The sequence below is a fragment of the Nicotiana sylvestris genome, chromosome 2 (assembly GCF_000393655.2).
Source record: "Nicotiana sylvestris chromosome 2, ASM39365v2, whole genome shotgun sequence".
Taxonomy (NCBI): domain Eukaryota; kingdom Viridiplantae; phylum Streptophyta; class Magnoliopsida; order Solanales; family Solanaceae; genus Nicotiana; species Nicotiana sylvestris.
The window spans coordinates 125,845,837-125,864,238 of record NC_091058.1 but is presented as its reverse complement, the minus strand read 5'-3'; the positions used below and the strand labels follow the sequence as shown (position 1 = coordinate 125,864,238).

General features: G+C 36.1%; 2 protein-coding genes across 2 annotated transcripts; both read left to right on the top strand.

Annotated features, from left to right (window-relative positions):
• Window positions 1–698: 698 nt before the first annotated feature.
• Window positions 699–4,723, top strand: LOC104217481 (probable prolyl 4-hydroxylase 6). The gene is made up of 8 exons (XM_009767748.2): window positions 699–1,017; window positions 1,113–1,199; window positions 1,275–1,332; window positions 1,924–2,028; window positions 3,140–3,197; window positions 3,306–3,481; window positions 3,579–3,639; window positions 4,232–4,723. Exons 1-8 carry the CDS (start codon window positions 896–898, stop codon window positions 4,519–4,521), a joined length of 957 nt encoding a protein of 318 aa, XP_009766050.1. The 5' UTR covers window positions 699–895; the 3' UTR covers window positions 4,522–4,723.
• Window positions 4,724–12,313: 7,590 nt separating this feature from the next.
• On the top strand, window positions 12,314–16,476 carry LOC104217480 (uncharacterized). Its single transcript, XM_009767746.2, has 10 exons — window positions 12,314–12,583; window positions 12,690–12,784; window positions 12,957–13,052; window positions 13,192–13,296; window positions 13,396–13,500; window positions 13,697–13,835; window positions 14,987–15,102; window positions 15,203–15,259; window positions 15,937–16,178; window positions 16,276–16,476. The coding sequence occupies exons 1-9, from the start codon at window positions 12,424–12,426 to the stop codon at window positions 16,075–16,077; spliced, it is 1,014 nt and encodes a 337-aa protein (XP_009766048.1). The 5' UTR covers window positions 12,314–12,423; the 3' UTR covers window positions 16,078–16,178; window positions 16,276–16,476.
• The last annotated feature ends 1,926 nt before the right edge of the window (window positions 16,477–18,402 follow it).

Below are 18,402 nucleotides of genomic sequence, written 5' to 3'. Positions count from 1 at the left end.
ATCTTAGGAATTAAGGGGAGAGAGAAACGTGAGATATATGGATACCTTTAATCAAGGAGTAAAAACTGCCTATTAATTAGACCCTTAATTAAGTATGGTATAGGATTGATAATTTGGTATACGGATTTGTAATTAAATCAAACCTTAAACATTGAGGGTAATAAAGTTTCATATATGGTATAAATAGGTAAAAATCTCAATTAAAAAAGAAAATAAAAAGTTTACGATTTGGGCCCTTTTCTACAATTCTACGTCATATGGGCCATCCCAATAATCATTAACGAAAATTTCGCCGCGTCCAGCATCTTTGGACTGTTTCGGCCCTGATATTTCCATTTTGTCATCGACCTCAACTTTCTCGTTTGCAACACAAAATTCGACTATAAATAGGCACCGAAAATATACCATTAGTCAAATTCATAATAATTTTGATCATTTACAGAAATAAAACAATAATCACAACTATTAGAGTATGAAGTTTGTACTAGAGCTAATTATCGTAGATGAAATTTTTTACTTGTAATATAACTACTCATCTAAATGAGACATATTGGTGTTAGGAATAGACATCTAAATGAAAATGTCGATATTGTGCTCGAGTTTAAAGCAAAATAAAGCCGAGTAGAAAATGGGTTTCTCTCTAAAAGTGATTGCTTATTAAAAGAAGTAGTTGGCAGAACGTTCTAGAGGAAGACCTTGACTCGAACCGCGGAAAGAAAATTCAATGGCCTCTATTAAATTACAACTTTGATACTCCTTTGCTTCTTTTTTGGTTCCATCGATCTGGAAAAAATATACTCCAGTACCAATCTAAACAGAGAAGCGAAACTGCCCAGCACGAACAAATATAAAACCCAAACACAAAATCATTCATAAATTTTCAATTACGAATACGATGGACCGTCAACTTTTTCTTCTTCTTCTTCTTTTATTTTCTCTCTGTTTCCTTTCCATTTTCCCCCATCTATCTCGTTCGACTTCTCTCCGATTCTCCGGTTGGCATAATGATAAAAAAACGTACGATTTCTGTCGCTCTTTCTGTGTTTGTTCATAGATTCTTTTTCCTATTAATGTACGTTACTTTTATCATGCATTTGCATTTTATTGTTCAGAAAATCGTCGGTGCTGAAATTGCTGACTGACCGTTCGTCCCCTACAATTGATCCGACCCGGGTTACCCAAATCTCCTGGCGCCCAAGGTTTCTTCTCTTTTTGTTTATTTTATATATTGAATTTATATTCGGGTGACACTGATAGTTATATGAATTATGCAGGGCTTTTGTATATAGGAACTTTTTGACAGATGAGGAATGTGATCATTTCATCACCCTGGTTAGCTTTTTTCTCTTCTTTCTTTAGTACAATTAGAATGCATCGTTGTGCTCTTTCTGGAAAAAATATGTTAAATGAAACAACTTTACATTTACAAGTGTATCAGTCAATCAGCTACGCCCCAATCCCAGATAAATGGCTGTTGCAATTTTAAGGCAAATTAGGATTATCTATCTCTCATTTATTAGTTATTGCTTATGGTTGAGTGAGATAAGTTTGAACCTGTTCAAACACATGTCATTTATTAGTTATTGCTTATGGTTTGGTGTACGCACCTAGTGTGGATAAGTATTTTGCCCTTAGTCACGGATGGATGAACAATTGTGACGAACAAATCTCTAACCAGAATACAGAGGCTCCTAACGAACATTTGACACAATGCATGCATAACAATAACAATGAAGTCATAATCCTTTTTTGATGAGTAAGCGCAATAACTAATGTGTTGAACGGTGAATTATTAGTTCTAGCTAGTTGATGCCATCTAATTACTTGGTGCTGGTTGATCTCTCTTTTGCTTAGTAGTTAACGCTAAAAACTCAAAGCTTGCCTTTGCCTTGACATGGTTTATGTTTTTTTTTGAATGAGTAGGCTAAAGATAAGCTGGAGAAGTCCATGGTGGCTGACAATGAATCAGGAAAAAGCGTTGAGAGTGAAGTTCGAACAAGCTCGGGCATGTTTCTTAGAAAGGCCCAGGTTCACAACAACCTTCATTGTCTGTAATTTCAGATGTTTGATGGGTTTCCTTCCTGTCTTGTCAAGCATCTTCATCAAAAATCAATCTAGATGTGCTCTGTCATCTTCCTTGTGCCAGTTCAATATTATCTTGTGCTGCCATTTTAGTTACTTGCATTCCTAATTTTACTATCAGAATTCGTCATTTTGAAACAGTGGCATCAGATCTTATTTCATATTTATGAAAACATTTTTATGTGAAAGAGGTGGATAGAGCACACGAAGAAGTATCTTCAATTGGTGGTGGATGGACCTCGCTGATTATGCAATAAACTTGATCACTGGATAACAAGATTTAAATTATCTGGATCTTTAACGTTGGACCCTTTTATAATGTTCTTTTAATGAGGAATTAATGTTATAGCTACTCTTACCATCCCTTTCTAATATTTCCCTTGAAGGATGTACACTTGTGGTAGTTGGAACTTTGACCATTTGACCCAATAAATATTTTGATTATGGTAGGGTATGATCAACTTTCTCTCAGCAATATCATGTTTTCCATTTTGCTTTCGTTGGACAGGAAGATAGTACAAAATGGTAGTTCAATGTTTGTTATTGAATGATACTGGGCTAATATACCAATACATGATTGATTTCCATGTTCTAAGAAATATATGTGCTGACATGATTAGAACTTAGAATACGTTTTGGTATGTAATTTCAAAGTTTCTATCTAGTTCATATGCATTCTATGTGAAAAGGGGTAGAATTATTAATCATGTACCATATTGGGTGAACCAAGCATATTGTGAAATGATCTGTAGTTGAGTATGGAAAAACCTCTCTTGAGCATTATGCTTTTAGCATTCAATGCTTCTAGAAACCTTTTTAGAGATGGCCTGTCATTTTAGATTCCCTTCAGGTAGAGTCGATGACTTCCTTCTGAATGTATTTTCTTGCTCTGATGATATCCTGCTAAGTTCTTCAGCCTTGCTTCTAATTTGGAAATTTAAATTCCTGAACTGTACTATGTTGCATCCTCCTCTTTATAAACTTTCCCCTGGTGGACTTATATTAGTCTAGGTTAATACTGAAGAAGACCACTGACATTTGCTTTTTAATTTATAAGGATCAAGTAGTTGCTAATGTGGAGGCTAGGATAGCTGCCTGGACGTTCCTTCCTGAAGGTACTGCAGTTCTATGATGTTGAGTGGCTTCATCTCCCTGTCTCTTGTGTGTGTGTGTGTGTGTGCGCGCGCATAAGCGAAATCTTACGTTATTAAGTTGGAATACAGAGAACGGGGAATCTATTCAGATATTGCATTACGAACATGGCCAAAAGTATGAGCCACATTTTGATTATTTTCATGACAAAGTCAATCAAGAGCTAGGCGGTCATCGGGTGGCTACTGTTCTTATGTATTTATCTGATGTTGAGAAGGGTGGGGAAACAGTTTTTCCTAATTCAGAGGTAATCAGTAATTGCATGATTCATCTTTTTCTGTTCTGCTGGCGATTATGATGCAATATTTTCTTCTTTTTTTCCCTTGTTAACGGGAAACCTACAGGCAAAAAAAACTCAGCCAAAGGGTGATGACTGGTCTGATTGTGCTAAAAAAGGATATGCAGGTACGTTTGGCACCATGAATAGGTTGAGTGTGACATCTGTAGATTTATGAGTCCCTTCAGCATATTAATGTATTATCTGTTGTTTTCAAAGTACATTTTTTTGGATTCGTGATAAAAGGATAATAGGTAAGAAAACAATGTCCTCTTGCAAATTCTTGTAATGGAGCATTTGCTTGTCCCTATGATGCAAAATACATGTTCCTTTCTGTTTAATGGAAATGTCTTGCAGTACAGTGTCTTCATGTTGGTTCAGCATTCTGTATCTTCTTTTCTTATTCTCTTGATTCTCGTTGTTACATTGAAAAGCAATGTAAGTTGCTGTGGACTGCCATCTTGGATGCGCTTCCTCATTGGCTAGAGGGAGAGAGCAATCTCAGAAGTAGTTATGCATTTCACCTTTGCTTTCTATAACCTCCTGTAAAGCCCCGCCCCCCTCTCCCCCCCCCCCAAAATGAACAAATGGTCTAAAGGGTTTCTGTAGAAGATGAAAGCATCAGTGCCAAACTCCTCATCCTGCTTCCAACTCAAAAGAAGTGAAAGAAAGTTTGTTATTAACTTGTCATATTCTGACATGGTCATTTCTTATTTGCAGTGAAACCTAGGAAGGGTGATGCATTATTGTTTTTCAGTCTACATCCCGATGCAACAACTGATCCTCTAAGCTTGCATGGAAGCTGCCCTGTTATTGAAGGTGAGAAGTGGTCTGCTACAAAGTGGATTCATGTGAGGTCCTTTGAGACACCATCAAGTGTTTGTAAGGATCAGAATCCGAACTGCCCCCAGTGGGCTACTGCTGGTGAATGTGAAAAGAATCCTCTATACATGGTGGGTTCTGAAGATTCTGTAGGTCATTGTAGGAAGAGCTGCAAGGTTTGCTCCTGATAGCAATATGCACACAAAAATTTCTATTACATATAAGTAATACAGCAATCCTATCCTTAATCTTTGTATATCTAGGTTTGTACATTTAGTACCTTTTAGACAGATCAAAGTAAAAGGATTTTTTTTTCTTTTAACCCTTGACGGATTGATTAAGTGAGAATTTTTCGTGATAGTATTGATACTGGTCAAGGTTTTGACATTACCCTCAATCTTGCCCTCCTTGTTTCTTCTCCCCATGGTTGCATTTTTTCCCTTTTCTTTTTTTTGAGGGATGAGGATCAATTACTCTTTTGCCGTACAAAATATCTTAATTTTATCTTATGTTATATACTTTTTTGGGAAGGATTGATCCAATGGATTTCCAGACCTCGACATCTTAAAAGCTTTGCGGCAAACACATATTTAATAGCTTACTACACTAAGAAGAAAAATAGGAATTTAATGGGGAGGGGTTGGTTGGTCTTTAATCTGTCAATGAAAGTAATTATTTAGCATTACTGAACCTAATTATAAAATCAAAGAAGAAATGATTGTTATGTGATTTGTGATATCTTTCTAGTTGCATGATAAAATTTGCTTCTAAAAGGTGTAAACCTTTAGGCCAAGGGAAATCAAGTGCACAAAAAGAATTACTCAAGAAGTGAGTCAAATAGTCTGCGTCCAGCAATAATTATTTCTCAATTCCCAGCAAACTGGGATCGCCTCTATGAATTTTCGCTATGCTTATTGCTTCATTCAAGCTTATCTAAATTTCTTTTTGCAAGAGATGAGAGAAATTCGATGTCAATAGTGGTCATGAATCATAACTTGTTTGTCGGAGTTGTAACTTTAACGGTATTTTGATAAGCTTATAAACTGGTCAAATTTATCGTAACTTTGACGATATTTTGATAAGCTTATAAACTGGTCAAACTTGTATATAAACACATTTTAGTTTATTTGATTATTTGATAAATAACAAAAGTATCAATAAAATACTTATAAGTTAAGATCAACCAGAAATCATAAGTTGGTTACTTCTGGCTTATACTTGTTCACTGATATAAGTACTTTGATTTAACCAAATTTTTTATTATTCCAAATACGTTTTGGGAAACCTACACAATGTTGCTGCCCTCTAAAATAATAATTGATAAATATTTTTTTTATATTAATATATAATATACATATTTTATACGTAATCAACACTTTCTGCAGTTCTTGAAATGATGTTTCCAAAACAAAACCATCAGCTCACTCTTCACTTTATTTTTATAGTTCACCCTTTTTTCTAATAAAGATATTCTTAACTTATATTTTTTAATAAATAGATTTAAAGGCATTGATGCCATTTTTAACTAGAGTAAAGCTTAACACATTTTACCGAGTTTATTACAAATTTTAGCACTTGTGTAAAACTCGCAGCACTCAAAACTTAGATCTTATGGACTAGTCAGTAAATTCAAAGGCGCTCTTTATTTTGGAAAAAAGTTACAATTTGACTAGATTAAATAAAAGAAGAAAAAAGGAAGAAAAAAAGAGCGCCTTTATTCATGATTAAATAAAAGAAGAAGAAAAAAGGAAGAAATAAAAAGATGTTATAAATATATTATATTATGGATGTTCATTTAGTACTCTGTTGTAAATAAGCTTCCTGAAGAAGCTTATCCATATGGGACTCCACCGTAAATATATTTATCTATTTAGTACTATATTGGAAATAAGCTTCCTGAAGAAGCTTATCACTTCGGTACCCGGTTATGGATAAACATTACCCCCAGTAGAAGTTTATCCATACCGGGTATAATAAGCTTATCTTTTCAGTACCCGGTTATGGATAAATATTACCCCCGGTAGAAGATTATCCATACCGGATATAATAAGCTTATCCATTCAGTACTCCGTTATGGATAAATATTGCTCTCAGTAGAAGATTATCCATATCTGGTACAGCAGCAGCTTACACAGCAGCTTGTAGCAGCTTACACAGCAGCTTGTAGTAGCAGCTTACACAGCAGCTTATAGTAGCTTACACTGCAGCTTGTAGTAGCAGCTTACACAGCAGCTTGTAGTAGCAGCTTACAGAGCAGCTTCCTTTCTTCTATAAATAGAAGAGATTTCAGTTCATTATGTACATCAGTTTGAATTCGAATAATATATCAGTTTCTCTCTATACTTGTCTTTACTTTATAGTCTTTATTTCATAACACGTTATCAGCACGAAGCTCTACCATCTCGAGCAAATATTTTGAAAGTATCTAAGGTAAGAACTTTCTTTTCCTAAATAATGTCAAATCTTTCTAAACTTGAATTTGTAGCCCTGGATATATCGGGCAAAAGCTACATGTCTTGGGTACTTGATGCTGAAATTCATCTTGATGCGATGGGTCTGGCAGACACCATCAAGGATAAAAACCAGGCATCAAACCAAGACCGTGCCAAAGCAATGATATTCCTACGCCATCACCTTGATGAGGGCCTGAAAATGGAATATCTCACTATTAAAGATCCAGTCATACTGTGGAATAATTTGAAAGATAGATATGACCACCTGAAGATGGTCGTTCTTCCACAGGCACGTTATGATTGGACTCATCTAAGGCTACAAGATTTTAAATCTATCAGTGAGTATAATTCTGCTATGTTCAGAATTATTTCCCAATTAAAATTATGTGGTGATAATATTACTGATCATGATATGTTGGAGAAAACTTTCACCACTTTTCATGCCTCGAATATGCTCCTGCAGCAGCAATATCGAGAGATGGGATTTAAAAAGTATTCTGAACTTATCTCACATCTTCTTATAGCAGAGCAACATAATGGGCTATTAATGAAAAATCATGAAAGCCGACCTATTGGTTCTTGTCCATTCCCTGAAGTGAATGAGACGAACTTCCACCAAGCTAAACGTGGAAGAGGTCGTGGCCCCAGTCGTGGTCATGGCCGTGGTCGGGGAAGAAACCCCAATCATGGTAATAATAATGCACCAAAGAAGCCTCCTCACCACCAGCAGTGGAAAAGGAAGGAACAAAAGCATGAAGCGGTGCAAGCGCCAAATGCGGAAAATGCATGCTATAGATGTGGAGGAAAAGGGCACTGGTCACGTACTTGTCGTACGCCAAAGCACCTGGTTGAGCTTTATCAAGCCTCCCTGAAGAAGACAGAGAAAAATGCTGAAGCAAATTTTATTTCTGAAGATAATTTAGACTTCATGCATTTGGATGTAGCTGATTACTTTGCACTCCCAGAAGGAGAAATAAGTCATGTAATCGGTAGTGAATCTGTAGAAATGTAAATATTTTAATTTGTGTTGTTTGTAATAAATAGTATGGTTATGTAATTATTGTACATAAATAAAAGTTATGTTTTGATAATGATATTTACTATAATATATTTTATTTATGTTATTTTGAAGAATATGGATAACCCTCAAATTATGTTTGGATCAAAGACAAATCATGAAGATATGTGTGTTATTGATAGTGGAACAACACATGCCATATTCAACGATCAGAAATACTTTTCTTATTTGCATAAGGAAAAAGCAAATGTTTCAACAATTTCTGGTAATATAAGTTTGATTGAAGGCTCCGGAAGAGCCATAATATTTCTGTCTAATGGAACAAAACTTATTATAGACAATGCATTGTTCTCCTCCAAGTCCCGAAGAAACTTGTTGAGTTTTATAGATATCCGCCGAAATGGGTATCATGTAGAGACAATAGATGAAATGAACAGGGAATATCTTTGTATTACAAAGAATATTTCTGGCCAGAAATGCATTGTAGAAAAGTTACCAACTTTATCTTCTGGCTTATATTATTCAAAAATTAGTACAATTGAAGCACACTCTATCGTAAACCAGAAGTTTACGGATTCAAATACTTTTGTGCTTTGGCATGGCCGTTTGGGCCATCCCGGATCAATAATGATGAGACGAATTACTGAAAATTCGAGTGGGCATCCATTAAAGAACCTGAAGATTCTTACAAATGACGAATTTTCTTGTGATGCTTGTTATCAAGGAAAAATGATCACTAGACCATCACCAATGAAGGTTGATATTGAATCCCCTGCCTTTTTAGAGCGTATACATGGGGATATATGTGGACCTATTCACCCACCAAGTGGGTCGTTTAGATATTTTATGGTCCTAATAGATGCATCTTCAAGATGGTCTCATGTGTGTCTACTATCATCTCGCAACCTGGCGTTTGCAAAGCTATTAGCCCAAATAATTCGATTAAGGGCACAATTCCCAGATTATCCTATAAAGGCTATTCGCCTTGATAATGCTGGAGAATTCTCATCTCAAGCTTTTGATGATTATTGTCTATCCGTTGGGATAAAAGTTGAACATCCTGTAGCTTATGTTCATACTCAAAATGGCCTTGCAGAGTCATTTATTAAACGGTTGCAATTGATAGCAAGACCACTACTTATGAAAACAAAATTGCCCACTACTGTTTGGGGCCATGCTATCTTGCATGCAACATCACTTATCCGTCTTAGACCGACACATTATAATAAATATTCTCCATCACAATTAGTTTTTGGTCATGAACCAAATATTGCCCATCTACGAATTTTCGGATGTGCTGTATATGTGCCAGTAGCACCACCACAACGTAGTAAGATGGGACCACAGAGAAGGATAGGAATATATGTTGGGTTTGAATCACCCTCTATTATTCGCTATCTTGAACCATTGACAGGAGATTTATTTACTGCTCGATTTGCAGATTGTCGGTTTGATGAAACAAATTTCCCACAATTAGGGGGAGAGAAAAAGGAAATCAAAAGAGAAATTGTGTGGAAAGTTTCATCATTATCTCACTTTGATCCCCGTACCCCTATATGTAATCAGGAGGTCCAGAAGATCATCCATTTACAGAATATAGCAAATCAAATGCCAGACGCATTTACTGATTTGAAAAGGATAACTAAGTCACATATCCCAGCAGAGAATGTGCCTATCCGAATTGATGTCCCAGTAGGACCATCTACTAGCATGAGAGCTAGTGAACCTAAAGCACGCCTGAAGCGTGGTAGGCCTTTGGGTTCTAAGGATCGAAATCCTCGAAAAAGAAAATCGACAAATGATCAAAACGATACTATGAAGGGATCCCCTGAAGAGACCCAAAATCTGATTAGTTCTGAGATTCCTGAAGAAATCAATGAACCTGAAGCTCATGTGAGTGAGGAACTTTTAATAAGTTCGAACGGTGATGGGATTAATTTAAATCGATTTGAAATAGTGGTGGATAATATTTTTGCATATAATGTTGCACTTAATATTATGCAAGATAGTGAGGATCTTGAACCTCGATCTGTCGAAGAATGTCGACAAAGATCTGATTGGCCAAAATGGCAAGAGGCAATTCAATCGGAATTGAAGTCACTTGCTAAAAGAGAGGTCTTTGGACCAGTAGTCCAAACACCTGCTGGTATAAAACCAGTTGGTCATAAATGGGTTTTTGTGCGAAAAAAGAATGATAAAAATGAAGTTGAAAGATACAAAGCTCGCCTTGTTGCACAAGGATTCTCACAACGACCTGGAGTCGATTTTGATGAAACATATTCACCTGTTATGGATGCCATAACATTTCGATATCTCATCAGTTTAGCACTACATGAAAAGCTTGAAATACATCTAATGGATGTAGTTACAGCTTATCTGTACGGTTCACTTGATAATGAAATTTATATGAAAATTCCTGAAGGATTTAAAATGCCTGAAGCAAAATCTCAGGAAATGTATTCAATCAGATTACAAAGATCTTTGTACGGTTTAAAGCAATCTGGGCGCATGTGGTATAATCGCCTTAGTGAATATTTGCTGAAAGAAGGTTACATAAATGATGTTATTTGTCCATGTATTTTTATAAAGAAAATGGCATCAGAATTTGTTATACTTGCTGTTTATGTTGATGACATAAATCTTGTTGGAACTCCAGAAGAGCTCCAAAAGGCAATTGAATATCTTAAGAAAGAATTTGAGATGAAAGATCTTGGAAAGACAAAACTTTGTCTTGGTCTGCAAATTGAACATTTAGCAGACGGGATCTTTATCCATCAATCTGCCTATACAGAAAGGGTCTTAAAACGCTTTTACATGGACAAAGCGCACCCATTGAGTACACCAATGGTTGTTCGATCACTTGAAGTGAATAAGGATTTGTTCTGACCTCCAGAAGAGGACGAGGAACTCCTTGGTCCCGAAGTACCCTATCTCAGTGCAATTGGTGCACTAATGTATCTTGCTAATGCTACAAGGCCTGACATAGCATTTTCTGTTAATTTACTAGCAAGATATAGTTCTTCTCCTACACGGAGACATTGGAACGGGATTAAGCATATATTGCGATATTTAAAGGGAACTCTTGATATGAGTTTGTTTTATGCTAACAAAGATAGTGCAGACCTTGTTGGTTATGCAGATGCAGGTTATTTATCTGATCCCCATAAAGCTCGATCTCAAACCGGCTACGTATTTACATATGGAGGTACTATCATATCATGGCGCTCCACAAAGCAATCTATTGTTGCTACTTCTTCAAATCACGCTGAGATAATAGCTATTCATGAAGCAAGTAGGGAGTGCGTATGGTTGAGATCAATAATTCATTTTATTCGAGAAAAATGTGGTTTGGAATGTGAGAAAAGACCCACAATTTTATACGAAGACAATGCTGCATGCATAGCCCAATTGAAGGGAGGATTTATAAAAGGAGATAGAACGAAGCACATTTCACCAAAATTATTCTACACACACGATCTTCAGAAAAATGGTGACATTGATGTGCAACAAATCCGTTCAAGTGATAATCCAGCAGATTTATTCACTAAATCTTTGCCAACTTCAACTTTTGAGAAGATGGTATACAAGATTGGAATGCGGAGACTCAAATATTTGAAACAAGGTTTTCATCAAGGGGAGTAAAATACGCAATGCACTCTTTTTCCCTTACTAAGGTTTTTTCCCATGGGGTTTTCCTTATAAGGTTTTTAATGAGGCACCTAACAATGCGTATTACTAAATATGTGTACTCTTTTTCCTTCACTAGATTTTTTTTCCCACGTGGTTTTTCCTAGTGAGGTTTTAATGAGACACATTATCTTTTAATGAACATCCAAGGGAGTGTTATAAATATATTATATTATGGATGTTCATTTAGTACTCTGTTGTAAATAAGCTTCCTGAAGAAGCTTATCCATATGGGACTCCACCGTAAATATATTTATCTATTTAGTACTATATTGGAAATAAGCTTCCTGAAGAAGCTTATCACTTCGGTACCCGGTTATGGATAAACATTACCCCCAGTAGAAGTTTATCCATACCGGGTATAATAAGCTTATCTTTTCAGTACCCGGTTATGGATAAACATTACCCCCGGTAGAAGATTATCCATACCGGATATAATAAGCTTATCCATTCAGTACTCCGTTATGGATAAATATTGCTCTCAGTAGAAGATTATCCATATCTGGTACAGCAGCAGCTTACACAGCAGCTTGTAGCAGCTTACACAACAGCTTGTAGTAGTAGCTTACACAGCAACTTATAGTAGCTTACACTGCAGCTTGTAGTAGCAGCTTACACAGCAGCTTGTAGTAGCAGCTTACACAGCAGCTTGTAGTAGCAGCTTACAGAGCAGCTTCCTTTCTTCTATAAATAAAAAAGATTTCAGTTCATTATGTACATCAATTTGAATTCGAATAATATATCAGTTTCTCTCTATACTTGTGTTTACTTTATAGTATTTATTTCATAACAAAAGACTTTTAATCCTCAAGATTTCGTCACATAATTCCCAGTCTCCACTCTATCCAATCAGAGTTCTCAAGAAAATGATAAATACTCAAAGTCGCTTCACCAATTCTGCGGCGAGCTAAGTGAGAGTCGGGGCTTAAGAAATGGCGGTTTCATCATCACATACTCTTCTTTCATTTCTTTCACCTCTCGGCTCTCGTTCATTCCCCCAGACCAGTTTACTTAGCTCCAATCCTTCTCTCGTCGGTTATGCTTTCACAGCCACCAATCGTCGCCGCCCATTCATTATCACCTTCTCTTACAGTAAGTTATTTCCGCTTCCTCTATCTTCGTTGCAAATTGAAAGTTTTTTTTTTATAATTTAAAAGTACTACTTAATTTAATATTCCTTTACTTGGGTATTTTGCAGAATCCAAAAAAGAACTCTCAGTTGATAAGAAAAGACAGTTACTTGAACAATACGGTCTTAATCCGGATGAGTTCTTATCTGAACCTTCTCCAAAGGTATGTTATTTAAACCTCTCTGGAAAAAAAAATTGTTTCTTTTAAATAAATTAGGAAATGTGCCTGAATACCCTGTAATTTTTATATTTCATATGGCTAACCTTAATCAGATGGAAGTTGAGTTTTAGCTAATTAGTTGATATTAATAGTAGTGTTTTCATTGGAATTATAGACAAAAAAGAGAAGGGAACAATCCAAGACGGGAGGCGAAAAACAGGTACTTCTAGAAGAACCTAGGGCGCCGCGTGAGACACATAAATTGCTTCAGGTTTGTTTTGCAACTACATTTTAGCTACATCTTTGGCTGCATTTGTTGACAATTCAATCATATCTAAGATTCTACCACGTACTGGTTGTAATTCATTTTCCCTAGTGTCTTTGCTCTGAGAAGGAGTTTTATTTTTCAGGTTGTTGGAGGGACAGCTCGAAGGAAGAAATTGCTCTCACCAAAGAGTATGGATGTGCGTCCCATGATGGAAGTTGTAAAAGCTGCTGCATTTGGCATTTTGCAAGTGAGATTCTTGTTAGCCCTTTACTGCAGTTCGTCTTTGAAGTAACGCAAGATATACCTTTTTAATGTTGTTAAATATAAATTGTTTTCCACTGTATAGGCAGCCGGTGGTTGCCCTGCGTCTTTAAGGCCTGGCCGTTGGTTAGACCTCTATAGTGGGACAGGATCAGTTGGTATAGAAGCCGTCAGTCGAGGATGTTCTGAGGTTAGCATTAAAACAGTAACAATCCTTTTCAGGATCATATGCTCTATTTTATTTACTTATTACTAGTGAAACTTTTATTGTCTCCATATTTACTTAAAGTTAGCAGTTGATTTGTGGAGCTTTATATATTATTTAGTCTTTATATGGCATTTTGCGCTCATAGCATTTGTGTATATATCTGTTTGCAAATTTCTAGGTACATTTTGTTGAGATGGACCCTTGGGTTGTCTCAGATGTTCTGCGGCCAAATTTAGAATGGACTGGTTTCCTTGATGTCTCAGTCATACATACTGTCCGTGTTGAGAGCTTCTTGGAGCGGGCAGAAAATTTTCTTGGTAAGAGTTTCTCTTCCCGTCCATCTGTTGCCCCACAAGAGAACTAAGTTAGGGAATTACTAGTATCATGAATGAGTGATTCTGATTTAACTCTCAATTGGATCTCTCTCTCTCTCTCTCTCTCTCTCTCAAGAGGTTCATTGAATCTTTTATCTGATGTTTCCTTGTACATTTGTTGTACAAAGTAGAAGGTTATTACTCGCTATGAAAATGCAAAAAGAATATTCGTTTACTCACCTTGAAAATGTATAAGATACAAATTTGTTTGCTTTTCTTTTTTATTTGATCTTTGCTATCAAAAAAGGAAACACCTTGAACATTTTTACTGAAGTTAATTCTTAAAAGGTGTAGGCTATACTGATAACATTATATCACTTGTGGTATCTCTTTTCCTCGCACTAATGCATTTTTCAAGATCATTGCGTATGTCAACGGGTGGGCAGGTTGGAGGTGAGCCTTTGTTTCGTACTAACAGTAGGCTACCTCTAACTGTTACCATCAAGTGGGTTCCTTATCCCCTTGATGAGATAGATTTAGAAGGCATGGAAATACTAATTCCCAGATGTAGGACTGCATTGTAAATTTTGGATCTTGTTAGTCAAACAATCAGTAAAGGTAGTTGTGATCTGCATACTGCAACAATCATTTTGCAATAACATTGTAGAAGGAGGTCTTTGAATGAAACTTAACCAGATACCTAATATTTATTACCTGCAGTTGGTAATTTCATGGCGGAGAAGAGTAATAATAGAGGTTTGGGATGTTGGGGGATGGGGGTGGGTATTACAGATGTGGTTGGAGCTTACCTTATCACATGCTTGGCCCCAGGCCAGTTTAACCCACTTTCTGAAGGTTCGCTTGATATTGTAGTTGATTGTGGCAATTCAATCCTTTATATCCTTTCTTCACCAATTCTGTACTTCTGCAAAATTTGCAAGCAGTACAGTTTCTCTTCTCTTTTTCTTCACTTGCATGATCTTCTTTGTTATTTTGTCTGGCAGTGGTCAATAACTGAACAGTTAGTTACAATATTGAGGGAAAATGTGTTCCATAAACAAAGCTCTAACTATGCAAGTTTTATGCTGCTCTTTCACTGAAATATAACAGTCAAAGATTTGTGTTTTTTTTTTTTTTTAAAATTAATTTTCCAGGTGAAGGTGGGAGCTTTGATTATATTAGTGTTACGCCACCATATGCTGCCGTTGATTACAGTATATTAATGAATCAAATTTCAAAATCTTCAGCAGTGGGAGAGAATACATTTATAGTAAGTGTTGCAGTGATTGTGCTTTATTATATCAAATGTGTTCCTTTTCTGTCCAGAAGTTTTTCTGTTGTTGGTTGTCAGCTTATTTTTGTGTATTCAGTTGGTGGAGTACCCCTTGAGAACTGACATGCTGGATTCATGCGGGTGTCTTGTTAAGGTATTGAGCAGTTCCCCTCCCTTTTTTTTTTGAGATAAAGAGCAGTTCCAATTTGTCAGTATTAGGACAGCACTATCCCCTGCCCTGCTCGAGTGGATGTACTAAGACATTTCGTTATTGGATGTTATTATTAGAAATATAGCTGATTGCTTAATGCGTAGGCTGTGATTTCCATTCTGTCATTAGTAAATGTGCTTGGATGGTGTTTTCATCTTAACAGAAACTTAAACGTTTTACAGAGCTAGCTGGATGTATTGTTCAATTATACACAAAGGAACTAATTCTCTTTCCACAGCGCACTAGAGTGAGACTAGCCAGTTAGGAGTTAGTCTTAGGATGCTACTAATCAGCTACTGATGATGGGCTTTATCTGTTGGTTATTAGTATACTTTACATCTTTCTCGTATTTCCTATATTTCTTATATTGCTGTTATTTTGTTATTTTATGTTATGTTATGGATTTTATGTTATTTTATTATGAGTCTATTGATAGTACTAATATAGCGTCTCTTGTTGCTTTCTTGAGTCGAGGGTCTCCTGGAAACAGCCTCTCTGCCCCTCGGGGTAGAGGTAAGGTCTGCGTACATATTACCCTCCCCAGACCCCACTTGTGGGATTATACTGGATTGTTGTTGTTGTTGAACTAATTCTCTTTCTCTTGTCACTTAATAATGCAGATATCTGATCGGCGGTTTGGTCGAACACATTTGGCAATATATGGACCAAAGTGGGCGCAGAAGAAGAAATATGTTGAGAAAACAAAGAGATGGCAGGAAAAGCTGGATTTGTTAAGGGATGTGGAGATTTCGGCATCTTAAGTTTAACTACTGAGAATTGCATAACACATCTTATAGTCAACAGAGGGTGTAAAATGCTGTCAGACATTTGATTGCCCCATTTCTCTCCATCTATTCACATGGTAATCTTGCTTTGGTGCTCCTTTGTCGTGATACATCATTAATGGTCCTCTTGCCACAGTTGTCTTCTGATCAATCAGATGGATCTTTAAACTGCAGGTCAATTGCTTCTTGGGGCATTTTGCATCCCTGGCTGCCCCCATTGGGATGACATACTTACTCACTCATAATGAGCAGCCGTATGTAAGAATGCATTACGAGTTTTCTGCAGGGTTTTGCTAGTAAATGTAAATATATATTATTACCTATTTTACACACAATGAATCTTTTAAGTTATATCGATGTGGCATTCCCTGTTTATCCTTGCTTTGTTTACGTTATGATAATGGAAAATGCCAAAGAACTTTATTCTCAATTTTCAAACCCTGAATCTGATCTCCCATGTATTTCGTCCAGCATTCTCTTTTCAACATCACATTCAACTTGTTTATGGAAAATTTCGTGTATTTTTTGAATTTTTGAATAAGTTAGTATTAAAAAAAAGCTGGAAAAGGAGCATGACTGATGGTGATATCATTTCTTTTGTAAAGATAGGTCAAGAAAAGATGGAACTGTTATTTGAACATTCGCGATGGACCACGTTATTTGGTACCTTGAGTTATATCAGAGGAAGCTTCTTTGTCCTACCTTTGATCTGAGAGTAAAGTATGTCAGTATTTAGGCTTATAGAGATTGGTTTCCTCTCAGGATTCAGTATGATCTCGTATCTAATGAAGCAGAATAAGTGGGATTAAATGCTTTGAATATTGAATGTGGGTGTCTTAGGCTTAACATGAATTGAATATACAGTCTGACACCCTCCTAAACCTGTGTTGAATGTTGGCATTCTATTTTGAAGTTTGGATGAGTGATAGCATCTTATTTTAAAATCTGGATGGTATCAGTTGTAACGGGTAAAAGCTATTCTACTTCATCACTAGTGTACCAAACTTTGGTGTAAATATTCCATCTTTCATATTCACATGTACACTTTTTTATATCTAAGAATCTCTTTTTGCTTAAAAGCTTTAGATTCTATAGGGACCGCATTGTACTGGTCCTGACTGCGATTATAACATACTGGAGAATGTGCTTGCAGATAATGTCTCTTCTTATAGAAACTATTTTTCTCTTTAAGGTTAGAGTAAAATGGACATTATTAAGGACTGGATGATGTGGTCAGAAGGTTCTTATGCCTTTTGCAGACACTTCTTTTAAGGAGTTTCCTTTACAGATTCTTCGGATGAAGAAGATACGTGACTTCAAATACAAGTATATATTCAAGACTATTAGGAAAATTAATGACAAAATAGAGCTAGTAAAATTTAAAGCCGGTGCAAGAGGGGGTTGCTTTGCTTTTACTTACGGGAATAGCACTTTCAAATTAATTCTGGAAATAAAGATTTTTCTCTTCGATTTGCTCTGACGGGGATGTGGATGATTTTTAATCTAGTAGCTCCTTAGGGGTCATTTGGTTGGAATAGGGCTTATGCCGGTATAAGTTATGCTGGGATTATTGTTTATTCACTGTTTGGTACTATGTTGTATTCAGAATAACAATTGTATAATTTCTAAGAAGAAGGTATAAGTTATACCGGTGCTAATTACTCCACCCTCTATAAGGTATAAATTATCTCAGTGTTAAAATTAACACCGGGATAACTTATACTTGGTTTGCTAACCAAACAGAGTATTAAGGTGGTATTAAATTTTTATACTGCCCCTATACCTTCTTATACCTCATACCAAACGACCCCTCAGTGTGTCCAGAGCACCTTTTCAATATCTGCAATCACGAATAGCCAATTTTACTGTAGACGAATCTAGAAATTGAACTCGATGAGTTCAAGCTTTTAAGTTCAACCAAATACATTTAAAATTGAATTTTTATATTTGTTGAAACTGTTGTACCATTACGCGCGCATATATATATATATATATGTTACGTTTTCTGTTGCCTCTGGATTCAACAATATTCAGCAGTAGGTCCCTTGGCTCTGTTGCATGAACGCTGCACCCGATATTTTCCATATAACGTATATTTTTGTATAAAAATTATTAAATTTCAATAAATATTAAATAGGCAATACATATAGGTCAAATTTATCAAGTTTAAATTTTAAATCTGCCTCTATGCATTGACGATATAAGGAAAGAGTTGCCGGAAAAAAACAATATGAAAAATAATTGGACATCTTACTTTCTTATAGACTGTTCTCAACTTATCCCAATGCTTCTCTTCCCTTT

What these genes read in the sequence shown, in the direction of transcription:
- LOC104217481 (XM_009767748.2), top strand. Translation starts at nt 896, where the DNA reads ATGGACCGTCAACTTTTTCTTCTTCTTCTTCTTTTATTTTCTCTCTGT. An exon ending in TGGCATAATGATAAAAAAAC is followed by an intron (nt 1,018 to 1,112) that starts GTACGATTTCTG and finishes TTTATTGTTCAG; the next exon opens with AAAATCGTCGGTGCTGAAAT. An exon ending in GTGATCATTTCATCACCCTG is followed by an intron (nt 1,333 to 1,923) that starts GTTAGCTTTTTT and finishes TTGAATGAGTAG; the next exon opens with GCTAAAGATAAGCTGGAGAA.
- LOC104217480 (XM_009767746.2), top strand. Translation starts at nt 12,424, where the DNA reads ATGGCGGTTTCATCATCACATACTCTTCTTTCATTTCTTTCACCTCTC. An exon ending in TATCTGAACCTTCTCCAAAG is followed by an intron (nt 12,785 to 12,956) that starts GTATGTTATTTA and finishes TTGGAATTATAG; the next exon opens with ACAAAAAAGAGAAGGGAACA. An exon ending in TCAGTCGAGGATGTTCTGAG is followed by an intron (nt 13,501 to 13,696) that starts GTTAGCATTAAA and finishes GCAAATTTCTAG; the next exon opens with GTACATTTTGTTGAGATGGA.